Below are 11,559 nucleotides of genomic sequence, written 5' to 3' on the forward strand. Positions count from 1 at the left end.
GACCCAAGATTCCTCCCCAAGTTTGGGTGACTCCAAAAGCCCTTGTTTTCGTTTGTAGTGTCCCTAAGTTGATTAAACGTGAATTTATGTATTAGTGCAATAATTATTTGTCAGAGAGGCGGCAAAGAGAACCAAGCATGAGGCAAAGAGATGAAAAATCAATCTAATGGGGAAAAAAAAATCTTTGAAGCTTTTAGAACACATTGCTAATTCTCACATAAGCATTGAGACACCTACATTCAATTTACAGAAATTTAATATACATGCAGCCAGGGATGTGTACCACAAGACTGTCTCCCTGTCCTCAAGGAGTGGGGAGGAGGTTAAGACGCCTGTGCAATGCTCTGTCCCTTCCTGGAGAAGGAGGGAGTATCTGAAAGAGGGAGAACAGGGGCCCGTGGAGCCAATTATCCAACCCCTTGCCCCAGTAGGTCAGTAACTTCAGGCTTCAGATCTCACCATATTTTCCTCCTCTCCTCTCCTCTCCCCTTGGCTCCTAGTGCTCCAGGGGCATCTTTGGCCTAGAAGGAGAAGGCTTAGGGTTTGGGAGCTGGGACTGGAGACCCAGTCTCCTCTCCCTCTCTCCACCTAGCCTCTCCAGGAGTACCAGGGAGTCTGCATCCTCCAAGGCTCATGCTGAGGGCAGGTGCTGAGCACAAGCTTTCTGTAATAACTCCAAGAGTTTGGCCAGGAAAAGAGGGACAGGTCTCTGGGGATGTTCTTCACAGGGTGGACAAGGACCCTGGGCTGTCTCGAACAACCGGGACCCCAGGGCATCCAGCAGGCGCTGTAGCCGGAACACAGCAGTCCCCAGGGATGGGCCCTCCTCAAACCCAATCACAGACAGCTCCAGCCGGAAGCAGCCTAGAGTCTCAGCAGGACACACCTGTGGGGACAGGGTGACTTGATGTCTCTGAGCAAGGGCCTGATCCCAAATTTCCACCCCCAAGGTTTCTGACGTGTGACCTGGGACAAATCCCTTTCAACTTTTTGGGCGTCAGATTCCTCATCCGTAAAAGGGAGCTCTGAATAATCCCTATTTTGAGGGTTGACACTAGCCCATACTATACCTGTGTAAGTTAGAAAACGACATTTCATTTCTTAAGACATTTCAAAGTGCTTTGTTAGAAAAAGATAGTTTACTGCCATCTGCTGGAAATTGACGAATATGTCCAGGATGTGAACACTGTCCTTGTGTATGTGGGATTCTTGTACAGTGTACAACCTTCACATCCATACGTGGTGGCCCCGTCCACCTCATAGGATCAGTGTGAAGAGTAAATAAGCTAATATATTAAAGCATTTAGATTAGTATCTGGCACAGAGTAAGCACTATTTAAGTGTAGCTATAATCATCATCATTTGTTGTTATTATGTGCCAGTCACTGTTCTAGATTTCAGAGATAGTGGTGAACAAAATATATTTGTCAAGACTGGGGACTGGGTCAGGAACTGGACACCCAGAACACTCGCCCCAATGCCACCTTCCCCTAACATTCATGTCTTCCAAGCCTTGTGGATTCTTCCTTAACTTCCAACTTCACTAAGGAGCTAATGAAATACTCACCGAGAGATTATCTGGGGTGTAGAGAGTGCCATCATTTTTGTTTCCCTACAATTTTGAGGTAGGAAGAAGAATCAGATCTTGGAGCAGGAGAGCCTGATGTTCCTCAAACATGCCCCCCACCTCAACCCCTCCCTACCCCTGTCTACTGGCTCTCCCCTCCCCCCACCTCACCAGCATCTTCATGATGGCAACCAGGAAGTAGAAAGGCTCCCGAGGACAGAGGGGTGGTCCTGGGCCCCCCAAAGGCTTTACCAGCAGGATGATGATCCAGAGAGGCCACATGGGTACCCTGCCCACCCCCAGGCTTTCTCTGGTCCCAGTGGCCCCTGGGTCCTGGAAGCAAGAGGTACAGAGAGGGAGCAAGATGGAAAACTGAAGGAGGTGAGGGGGACTGCCCCATTCCCTCCCTGTCCAGTTCCACTCAATCCACAGATACTCAAGGAATGTTCTTGAGAGGCAGGGGAAGATTGTGACACTAGAGTAGGGAGAGCCTAAGTCAGGAGGCTTACTGACACAAACCCCCTCCCTCCCCACCAAGGAAGATAGGAGACTTGGCAAGGGTGTGGGGATCTGCCTGGAGACACTGGAGAGTTTGGAAACCTCCCCATCCCCCAAACAAGCCCATAAGATAGTACAGAGTGTGGTGTGTGTGCATCCTGTGGCCTGTCCTCTCATTGGGAAACACTGTATTAGGCCTTATCAGTGTCTTCAGGTGCATAATTGGGGGTCTTTGCTCTTCTTTCTACTTCTACTTATCTCAGGTATCTTGGAATCTCCGTGCCTGCCTGTACCTGTCTCTTTCTCCGAGGGTTGGCCTCTCTGTCTCTGAATCTCCGTCGCTTGTGTTTTCTGAGTCCATCTCTGACTGACATGTCCCCGTCCTTTCTCCTCCTCTTCTCCATTGGCCCCTTCTTTGTTTTTCTCCTCCATGTGTGCCTCTCTCTTCTGTTGTCTTATCTGTCTGTGTGTCCCTCTAGGTCAGGCTGTGGGTGCTCCCTTCCTCCCCCGCTCCCCTCTCCCTCTCCCTCTCTCACCCTTTTGGAGCTGGACTCTAGGCCGGAGGATCCTCCCTTTGGCCCAGTCCCGCCCACCAACCTCCGCCCCCATCTCAGGCCTCGAGGCAAAAGGTGAGTCACCACTCTCCTTTGAACCTTGGACCCCAGACCCAGTGCTACCAGAGAAACTGAGGCAACAGTGGGCTCCCTGCAGCTCTGAGAGAGGAGCCTCTTGGCTGGGAAGGGAGCATCCTGAGTGGGGGGAAACAAGGCAGGGTAACCCAATCCTGAGGTGGTTCGGATGGGATGGGGGGTTGGGGGGCACTGGGAATGGAAATTCTGTGGAGAGGGACCTGGGGGAAGAGGCTGAAGAGATGATTTAGGGAATACAGTAGGGATTCGAGGGTAGGGACCCTGAAGAGGGAGATTCTGGAGGGAGGGTCTCTAAGGACTGGAGGATTCTAGGGGAGGCAAATTCCAAGGAATTTAGTTGCTGAAGAGGTTCTGAAGGGAAATAAATTCTTAAGAATGGTAGATTTTGAGGGAGAGAGCTCCGAAAGGGAGGAAGATTTTGTGAAAGGGGATTCTACGGGGGTGGTTCTGGGAAAAGTGTATTAGGGGGAAAGGGAGATTCGGAAGGAGGAGGGTGCTAGGGGTAGTGGGTCCTGAGGAGAGGAAGACTCTGGGGGAAACGATTGGGGAGGAGGAGTGGAAGGAGATTAAGGGAAAGGAATCGGGTGAGGGACCCCAAGAGGCAGATATGCAAGTGGACTTCTGAGAGGATTCTGGGAAGAGGAGACTCTAAAAGAAAGGAAATTCTGGTGAAAGGTAGATTCTAGGGGAGAAGCCTCTAGGAGGAAAGGACTCTGGGAGAAGACTCTCAAAGAAGGTGGGTTTTAGGGGGTAGGGGGATTCTGAATCCTGAATCTGGGAATCCTGCTTGACTTCTTGCTTTCGGTTCCGGAGGGAAGATTCTGGTGGAGGTGGTTGTGGAAGGAAGTCTGCGGCTGATGAGGAGTTAAAAAAGTCCTCTTTAAAAACGGCACTAAAAATCAATCTTAGCTGGGTGCGGGGGGGGGGGGGGGGGGGGGAAAGGCGGAGGGAGATTATTAAAGAACCGGCATGCAAATGAGAACCTGCTCTGACCAATGAGGGCTGAAGGCGTGAAGAACAGTATGTACTCTTCACCCTTTGTCTGCACCCTACACCTTCAGGCCCCGCCCCTCCCGCGCCCAGGCCCCGCCCTTCCCACCCCGGGCTCCGCCCCTCCCACCCCGGCCCCCGCCACCGCTCTTGGGATCCACCTTCCTGCTGCGGATCTGAAGTCCCGCCCCCTGGCTACGACATGAGCCGTAAAGCTCCTGGTCACGACGCACAGCTCAAAGCGCCTGCGCACAACCTGAAAAGCGGGCGGGGTGGCCTTGCGTTCTCCTTTTCCGGTGTCGGCGCCGCGCGGTGAGGAACTCTTTCTGAACGCTCGCAGCCATGCCGTCCAAGGGTCCTCTGCAGTCGGTGCAGGTCTTCGGACGCAAGGTGAGCCGGGCGCTGGATGGGAGAGATCGGGGGAGCCGGGGTCTGGGAGAGGTCGATGGGCAGGTTTTGGGGGCCGACATGGGAGCCGGAGCCTTGATCTCACGTGGCCCTCGTCTCTTCCCCCTCGCTTTCCGCAGAAGACGGCCACAGCTGTGGCGCACTGCAAACGGGGTAATGGCCTCATCAAGGTGAACGGGCGACCCCTGGAGATGATCGAGCCGCGCACACTGCAGTACAAGGTGCTGGGGCTGAAGACGGGCGTTTGGGTTGAGTGGAGGACTCTGGGACAGAGATGTTGAAATAAGGAGGTCCCTGGAGTTCGTTGATCTTGGAAGCTGAGGAATCTGGTATCAACAATGGGATGTTTAGAAGCTGAGTTGGGGGTCAGAAAAATGGGGTATTTGGCGATGGTGGTGGGTTTTGGGGGTACAAAATGTGATAAAAGCTTAAAGTGAGTGAAAACGTGGATGTTCAGAGGGAAAGGGTAGGGGGAGATAGAGCAGAGGGTAGAGAGGATAAATAGTGATGGAAGGAGACTTGACTTGGGGTGAACACAGTACAGTGTACAGATGACATAGAATTGTACACCTGAAACAACCTTATTAACCAAGGTCACCCCAATAAATTCAGTTTAAAAAGTGGATGCTGGAATACTACGCAGCTGTAAAGAAGAAGAATCTCGTGCCCTTTGGGACACTATGGATGTACCTGGAGAAAATTATGCTAATTGAAATAAGCCAGGCAGAGAAAGACAAACATCACATGATCTCGCTTATACGTGAAACCTAAAGAACTTAATAAACTGATGAACAGAATAGATTCAATGACATGGAAGCATAGGTCAGACTGACGAATGTCAGAGGGATGGAGGAGGGTGGGTGAGTGGAGGGGGAGAGAGTAACCAAAATATATATGCACAACCCAAAGACACAGACAGTGGTGGAGAGGGGGATGGGACGGGGTGGAATGGATCATTGGGGAGAAAAAGGGACATGCAATATTTTAAACAAAAATTAAATTTAAAAATTAAAAAAATGGATGCTGAAGATTAAGAGGGTGCTTTGAAAACTGGGATATTTGGAAGCCCACTCAATTGAGGGCCAGATGACAAGAGCATTAGCAGTTTTTGCGGCCTGATTTCTTGCAGTTAATTAGTGGGGGATGTCAGTTTCCACTCCTCTGGACATTGTAGGTACTAAGTTTTAAAAGAGCAGGAATGGAATTTGGGGTTATTGTGCCTGGCTGTGAAGGGGCTCCTTTCTCCCTGTTTGGGCCTCAGTTTCTTTGGCTCAGAATGGAGATTGGAGTGTGATTTCTGTTACTTGAGGCAAATAACTTCTCTTCTTTGGTTGGGTTCATCATCTGTAAAATGAGGATAACTTCTACCATGAAGGGCTCTTGTGAGGAGAAGTTAGAATTTCCTGTAGAGTCTTCTATTAAATGTAAATGATAACATCTACATTTCAGGGTGAGTTAGGATTTATTTAATAAGGTAGGGCCTGAGATCCTTGGTATAGCAGACATTGAGTATTGTGGCTTACTCCTATTGACTGTCCATTTATTTGAAGGCTGTGTATGTGCAGCCTGTGACCCAGAAGGCCCCAGGCCCTGCTGTCACGGAGCTCCCAGTCTGCTGAGGGAAACAGAGTGGATCCAATACCAGACACTGCTCCTAGAGTATTTGGGGCTGGGACGGGGGAGCCCAGGCAAGGATTCTGACATCTGCGTGGAAGGGTCAGGGCAGGCTCGGGGGTGGTTTGAAGGGAGACCTGTGACCTGAGACCTAAAGTAAGTAAAACAAGTGTGTCCAGGCACATGCAGGAGACCTGCAGCTGGCAAGGTGAGGGCCTGTTACAGGTTATAGTGCGGTTGTAATTTCTCTGGAAACCTGAGAGGCTTGGGTGGGACCCAGAAAACCCATCTGGCGTAGCCCAGGAGCGCCTTCTGCTGTTTGAGGCAGCTTTGGTGGTGGCAGAGTTTTCCTTACTACTGAACTAAAGGTTAGAAGTCTAAAAACCAGTCTGAGATGGGGACTCTGACATGCATGGAGGTTGTCTGCATAGGTTGCCTTGAACAGCCTTGCCTGTCTTTGAATCCTCCCAGCTCCTGGCTGTGTAGAGGCCCTTGCAGTGGTAGCTCAACCCTCTTCTGCTAGTACTATGAGGCCAGTGGTGGCAGAAGCTACTTGAAGAGAGATAAGAAGGATGCTCAGTGAGGTGACTCAGTTGCCCAGATTGTGCTCTAAAATCTTATTGTCTGTCTGTCCGTCCTGCCCCCCCCCCCCCCCCGCCCCCGTTCTTTCAGCTACTGGAACCTGTACTGCTTCTCGGGAAGGAGCGATTTGCTGGCGTGGACATCCGAGTCCGTGTGAAGGGTGGTGGTCATGTGGCACAGATTTATGGTGAGTCCCAGGAACTGGGCACATGGGTGGGAGGTGGCTCTGAGAGCAAGGTCCTACTCTCGGACCTTCACAAAATGCGTGTACCTTATTTTGTGTGTTTTTCTCACAGCAATCCGTCAGTCCATCTCCAAAGCCCTGGTGGCCTATTACCAGAAATGTGAGTGAGTGGGTCCTTCCATCAGGTGGGTGGGGGCAAATCAAGGACCAGCTCTGGCATTTAGCTCCAGAGAGTAGGTGTATGCTTTTGTGGTTATCTAAATCTTGACCCCACTTTTCATCCCCAGATGTGGATGAAGCTTCCAAGAAGGAGATCAAAGACATTCTCATCCAGTATGACCGGACCCTGCTGGTAGCTGATCCCCGTCGCTGCGAATCCAAAAAGTTTGGAGGTCCTGGTGCCCGTGCTCGCTACCAGAAATCCTACCGATAAGCCCATCTGGGTTCACCTTTGTAATAAACAATGGTCATGGAATTTAAGGTTTCAAGGATTGTGCTATCATTCGTGGTGGGTCTTTGGCTAAAAGGAATATGGGAAATGCCCCTAGCCCACTGCCAGTCTGTATTTTGAGCCACAACTCGGGTTAGTGTGGATGGGTTATAAGGTAGGTGGCACAGCTGAGATGGGTGGTCCTGGGCCATTAGTTGTATAGGGTGTCCTTGTGGGGGGGGTTGTCTTTATTTCAATTCCTTTGCTGCTGTTTAAGTAGCACTTCAGGAAAGAGCAGGGAAAATGTGTACTATCAATAATTTTTTTTTTTTAAAGGACCTAATTTTTTTTTTTTTTTTTTTTAATATATATTGAGTTCAGAGAGAGGAAAGGAGAGGGAGAGAGATAGGAACATCAATGATGAGTCATTGATCGAGCCCTCAACCCTGGCATGTGCCCTGACCAGGAATCAAACCCTAGTCACCTGGATCCTAGGTTGACGCTCAACTGCTGAGCCACGCCTGGCTGGGCTTTGTTTTTTGTTTTTTAAATATATCTCAATAATCTTTAACATAAAGAAAGGAAAAACTGCCTAGGTGGACTCTGAAGTCACTAAGGGCATGGCTGGGTTGGGAAATGCAGTTTTGTTAATACCAACCTGTAGTGTAGATAAGATTGAGATCTGGGGGCAAGGGCTGTAAACCCCACAAGGTGTGAGGTGGGTGGATTCCTCTCCACTGGTTTCATCCACCCATGTCAACACTACCTCCTGGGGAAAGCCTCCCACTTCCTTAAAGCAAGACCCAGTTATGCTCAGTGTAGTAACAGACGTTATGTGGCTCAGAACATGGTTCTGAGGACTTCAGTGTGCCTGCCATGAAACGAAAGCCAGCATAGTGGGCTCTCAGTTGCTACCATTGGGCTACAAGTGATAGAACATTTCCATTGTCAAAATTCTGAGAGATGGCGCAGGTATATGTACAGCTAGTATTGGTTCCAGGACCACCCATGGGTACCAAATCCAGTGTTGTTCAAGTCCTTTAGCCTTTCATAGCCAATGCAGAATTCCACCAATTTTTATAGGGAGCTAGTGAACCCCATTGCTCTGGGAAGGGCATCTCTGCTTCCATCCCAGTCTGCAGCCATCTGCCAAGGGGGTGTCCGGCTGTATTCCCCCTGCTGGTAGTACTGGTGACATCTTGCCGCACTAGAATGTTAACTGAGGGGAAAACTTAAACTGTTAGAAGGAACTTGAGAGACTTAATGTCCAGCTGTCCTGTTCATATCTGCCCTACCCAACAGCCATGTGTGGCTGCCAAGCTGGGCTGCAGAGATAGAACACTCCTTGAAAGTTATATGGAATAGCACTGATACTTCAGGAATACATACAAGTACAGTCACCCACTGCCTAACGGGATATGCTCTGAGAAATGTGCTGGTGGGCGATTTTGTCACGTGAACATCAGTGCACTGGACACAAACCTTGGTTGTACAGCCCGCTACACACCAGCCTGTTCTGGAGGGAAGGAATAACCTATGCCTCCTGTATATATGGAAGAGACCCAGGAAAACAGGAACTCACCAGAATGGCTGAAGCCCTACCTTAGATAACTTCTTCAGTTGAAGACAAGATGGGGGGGGGAGTCAGTTGTGGGAGATCACCAGGAAAAGCATAGTGAACAAGCGGAAGGGTATTAAGTCCCCCATCTTCTGCAGTGATGAATTTGAGGTAAGGTCATCCCCCTCTTGGTACAGTGAGGGAGACCCCTTAACAATGGAGACTTCCTATTTACAAATGTAAATGTCTTTTACAAAGGGTAGCTTCTACTTGGTTTTCAGAGCTCCCAATTCTGCTGTTTCTTAAACCAGCCTAAAATTATCCTTATGCCAAATAGGCATATTTTGAAGTGATAAATTCTGTTCCCCTAAACCATATCACTGTACTGAATACTGTAGGCAATTGTAACGCTATTTGAGGAACGCACTGCACTGTTACAAGGGCTACCTCATAAGCAACGGAATTTTGCAAATCCATTGTACTCTTACGAGGCTACCAGTTTACTTCACACAGTGTGTGACTGTCAAGTTCTTAGAGGTGGAGAGTGGGGTTGATTGAGCACCAATTAGGTGCCAGGCTAAGCATCATTGGACGTATCTTCACAATATCCCTGCGAGGTTGGTGACACGCAGGTGTCTTCCTATTACCAGATAAGAAAATGAGCCTAGTGGCAAAATGCAGCTCGCCGAGTTTTTTGCTTGGGAGTTGGAGTTAATTTGGGTTAATTGAGGTTGACTGGCATTACTCTAACCCTCCCAAGGAGGGCAGCAGCCAACCCTCCTTCCCCTTTTGAGCCTGATTTTGCAGCAGCTCTAAAGATGGTTTACAACAGGCAGGTTGTAAGGTATTCCTGAGACAGCTGCAGAGCTGGGCTATGAAGCAGGTAGTTGGGCAGGCAGGAGGAACAAAATTCAGGGGCAGGGACCAGGAGGGGCTAAGGCAAGCCTGGAGCCCGTGGTTTTCCCACAGGACCCAGAGACACCCTCACACACACTCCCGCCCCTTACTGGGGCTCCTGGCTTCCTCCCAGAGGCACAGCTGGGATGTATCTGGAGGAGCTGAGGGCACTTACCTCTTTCCCTGCTCCAGGCCTTGGAGTCGACAGCCTTTCTCCCTCCCCAACGCCTCCTCAAATACCGTGAATTCCGGCGCCACTGGGAGCCCGAGTCGGGCTGGGAACTTTCCTTCAGCTGGGAATGTGCAGCTGGGGGTGGCTGGGAATGTGCAGCTGGGGCGGAGGAGGGGAGGGCCAGCCTCTGTCCTGACCTTGGGGAGGCTGCAGCAGAGCAGCCCTAGGCCCTGGCTTAGGGCTTGGCAACCACTCAAATAACTGCATAGAAGCCGGCAGCTAACGTCTATTGAGCCAGGCCTGTCCTGGCTACCTCATCACCTAGGCCCCTTGGAGCACAGGCTGTGCCTCAAGTGGGTGGGGAAGTGCTCCTTATTGTGCCCCCAGTGTCAAGAGCAGTGCCCGGCACAGGACAGGCACTCAAGAGTACGGACTTGGGCTGGGCTGCAGGAAAGTCCCAGCTCTACCCCTTCCGGTGTGACTGGGCAAGTTCTTTATCGAACCTGTGCCTCACTGTCCTCATCTCTAAAGTGGGGATTAAAGTCCACACTGGCCTTTTAAGGCTGTTGTGAGAACTCAGGGTGAATGAGTTCATGTGAAGTGACTAATGCCCATGGTATGCCATTAGTCCTCAATAAATCTCAGCCTTTTTTGCTGCTGTCAGTTGCTTGCTGAAACTTCAGATTCCTAGGCTCCTACCCTGGTGGTTCTGATTCCAAAGGCTGGGACTAGATCCTGGGGCATCTGTGATTCAAACAATGTGCCCGTGAGTCAGAGGCTCACACACACTTGAGAATTGGGTACCTTCACTGAATCTTTACAATAATCCTACGACACAGCGACTGTTGATCCACACTGGACAGGAAACGCAGGCTCAGAGAGAGGTTACAATGACACTGGTGCCTCAGAGAATTCCAGGGAAGGTAAAATAAGATAATGTGGGAAAAGCGGGTAAGTGTTCAATCAAAGAAGTTAATGTTACCAAGGAAATTGATTAGGTTATGCTTCTCAATGGGCATGCCGCAGCTGGGCGGGCACAAAGGATCCTTTGGCCTAGCCAGGTAGCTCAGTTGGTTAGAGCGCCGTCCCCATACACCAAAGTTCAATTCCCAGTCAGGGCGCACATAAGAATCAACCAATGAATGCATAAATAAGTGGAACAACAAACTGATGTTTCTCTCTCCCCCCCCTCTAAAATGAAAAACTTTTTTAAAAATCAAAAAAAGCCTTTGTCTCTGACCTGAATTTTTTGGGGGTTGAGGAGCACAATGAGGCACTACAGAGGTCTCAAACTAGAGAAGGGGTAAAAGGGATCTGATTATGCTCGGTGAGCACAACTGGAATATTCATGAGGGTGGGGAGTGGTTGCCAGGAGGAATCAGACAGATGGGGGACAGACTTTTCTCAGAATCTCAAACCTGAGCCACTCTGGTTAGCACGGAACTGGCTCTGAAGTTCTCTGGTACCAAGACCCAGCAGAATCCAATGAAGGAGGGATAGTGATCGAGACAGTTGATGGATTAGGAGATGGCTGTGTGAAGATGTACGGATGGACAGATGGAGGAATGGACGCTAGACGGGTGGTAGGATGGTGGATGAGTAGAGATGGCTGAATAAACTGAGGCCTGTGGGAGGTAATGGACTGGAAGGTGGATGAAATCATTGGCAAGACAGCTGCAAAGGGCAGATGTGAAGGTGGCTGAGCCGTGAGATACATGGAGGAGGCCGGGACACAGGAACTGAATAAACCGCTAAGGGAGTGAATTGCTACTTGGAACAAAGCTCCTTAACTTGGCTTTTCTGGATGGGCATCTAGCAGTTCCTAAACCCTCTAAATTCATACATACATCGAATTGTAATGAGTCCAGGTTCCAGTAATTCTTAAAAGGGTTTGAGATTCCCCAAATTTTCAGAACCACTGAGCTGTGCTGGGACAGACCTTCCCATTCATTGTCATCTTGTTATCCCCACTATTTCCAGAATGGGAAAAGAGACATAATTTCATAATA

The 11,559-nt window shown here is 49.8% G+C and overlaps 2 protein-coding genes across 5 annotated transcripts; one reads left to right on the plus strand and one right to left on the minus strand.

Annotated features, from left to right (window-relative positions):
* Positions 1–149: 149 nt before the first annotated feature.
* On the minus strand, positions 150–3,569 carry LOC308547355 (uncharacterized protein). 2 transcript variants are annotated; one of them, XM_081117587.1, is made up of 5 exons: positions 2,359–3,569; positions 1,739–1,900; positions 1,568–1,612; positions 608–886; positions 241–521 (listed from the first exon to the last, which is right to left on the minus strand). In XM_081117587.1, the coding sequence occupies exons 1-4, from the start codon at positions 2,467–2,469 to the stop codon at positions 632–634; spliced, it is 573 nt and encodes a 190-aa protein (XP_080973713.1). In that variant the 5' UTR covers positions 2,470–3,569; the 3' UTR covers positions 241–521; positions 608–631. The 2 variants fall into 2 exon arrangements, with proteins under 2 accessions (XP_080973712.1, XP_080973713.1); XM_081117586.1 differs by having other exon boundaries at positions 150–886.
* Positions 2,667–6,973, plus strand: RPS16 (ribosomal protein S16). 3 transcript variants are annotated; one of them, XM_081117590.1, is made up of 6 exons: positions 2,667–2,694; positions 3,777–4,095; positions 4,233–4,334; positions 6,400–6,496; positions 6,606–6,653; positions 6,781–6,973. In XM_081117590.1, exons 2-6 carry the CDS (start codon positions 4,048–4,050, stop codon positions 6,924–6,926), a joined length of 441 nt encoding a protein of 146 aa, XP_080973716.1. In that variant the 5' UTR covers positions 2,667–2,694; positions 3,777–4,047; the 3' UTR covers positions 6,927–6,973. The 3 variants fall into 3 exon arrangements, with proteins under 3 accessions (XP_080973716.1, XP_080973715.1, XP_080973714.1); XM_081117589.1 differs by lacking the exon at positions 2,667–2,694 and adding an exon at positions 3,268–3,451; XM_081117588.1 differs by lacking the exon at positions 2,667–2,694 and having other exon boundaries at positions 3,536–4,095.
* Positions 6,974–11,559: the final 4,586 nt, after the last annotated feature.

The sequence above is a fragment of the Miniopterus schreibersii genome (genome assembly GCF_964146895.1).
Source record: "Miniopterus schreibersii genome assembly, chromosome: 18".
Lineage (NCBI taxonomy): Eukaryota > Metazoa > Chordata > Mammalia > Chiroptera > Miniopteridae > Miniopterus > Miniopterus schreibersii.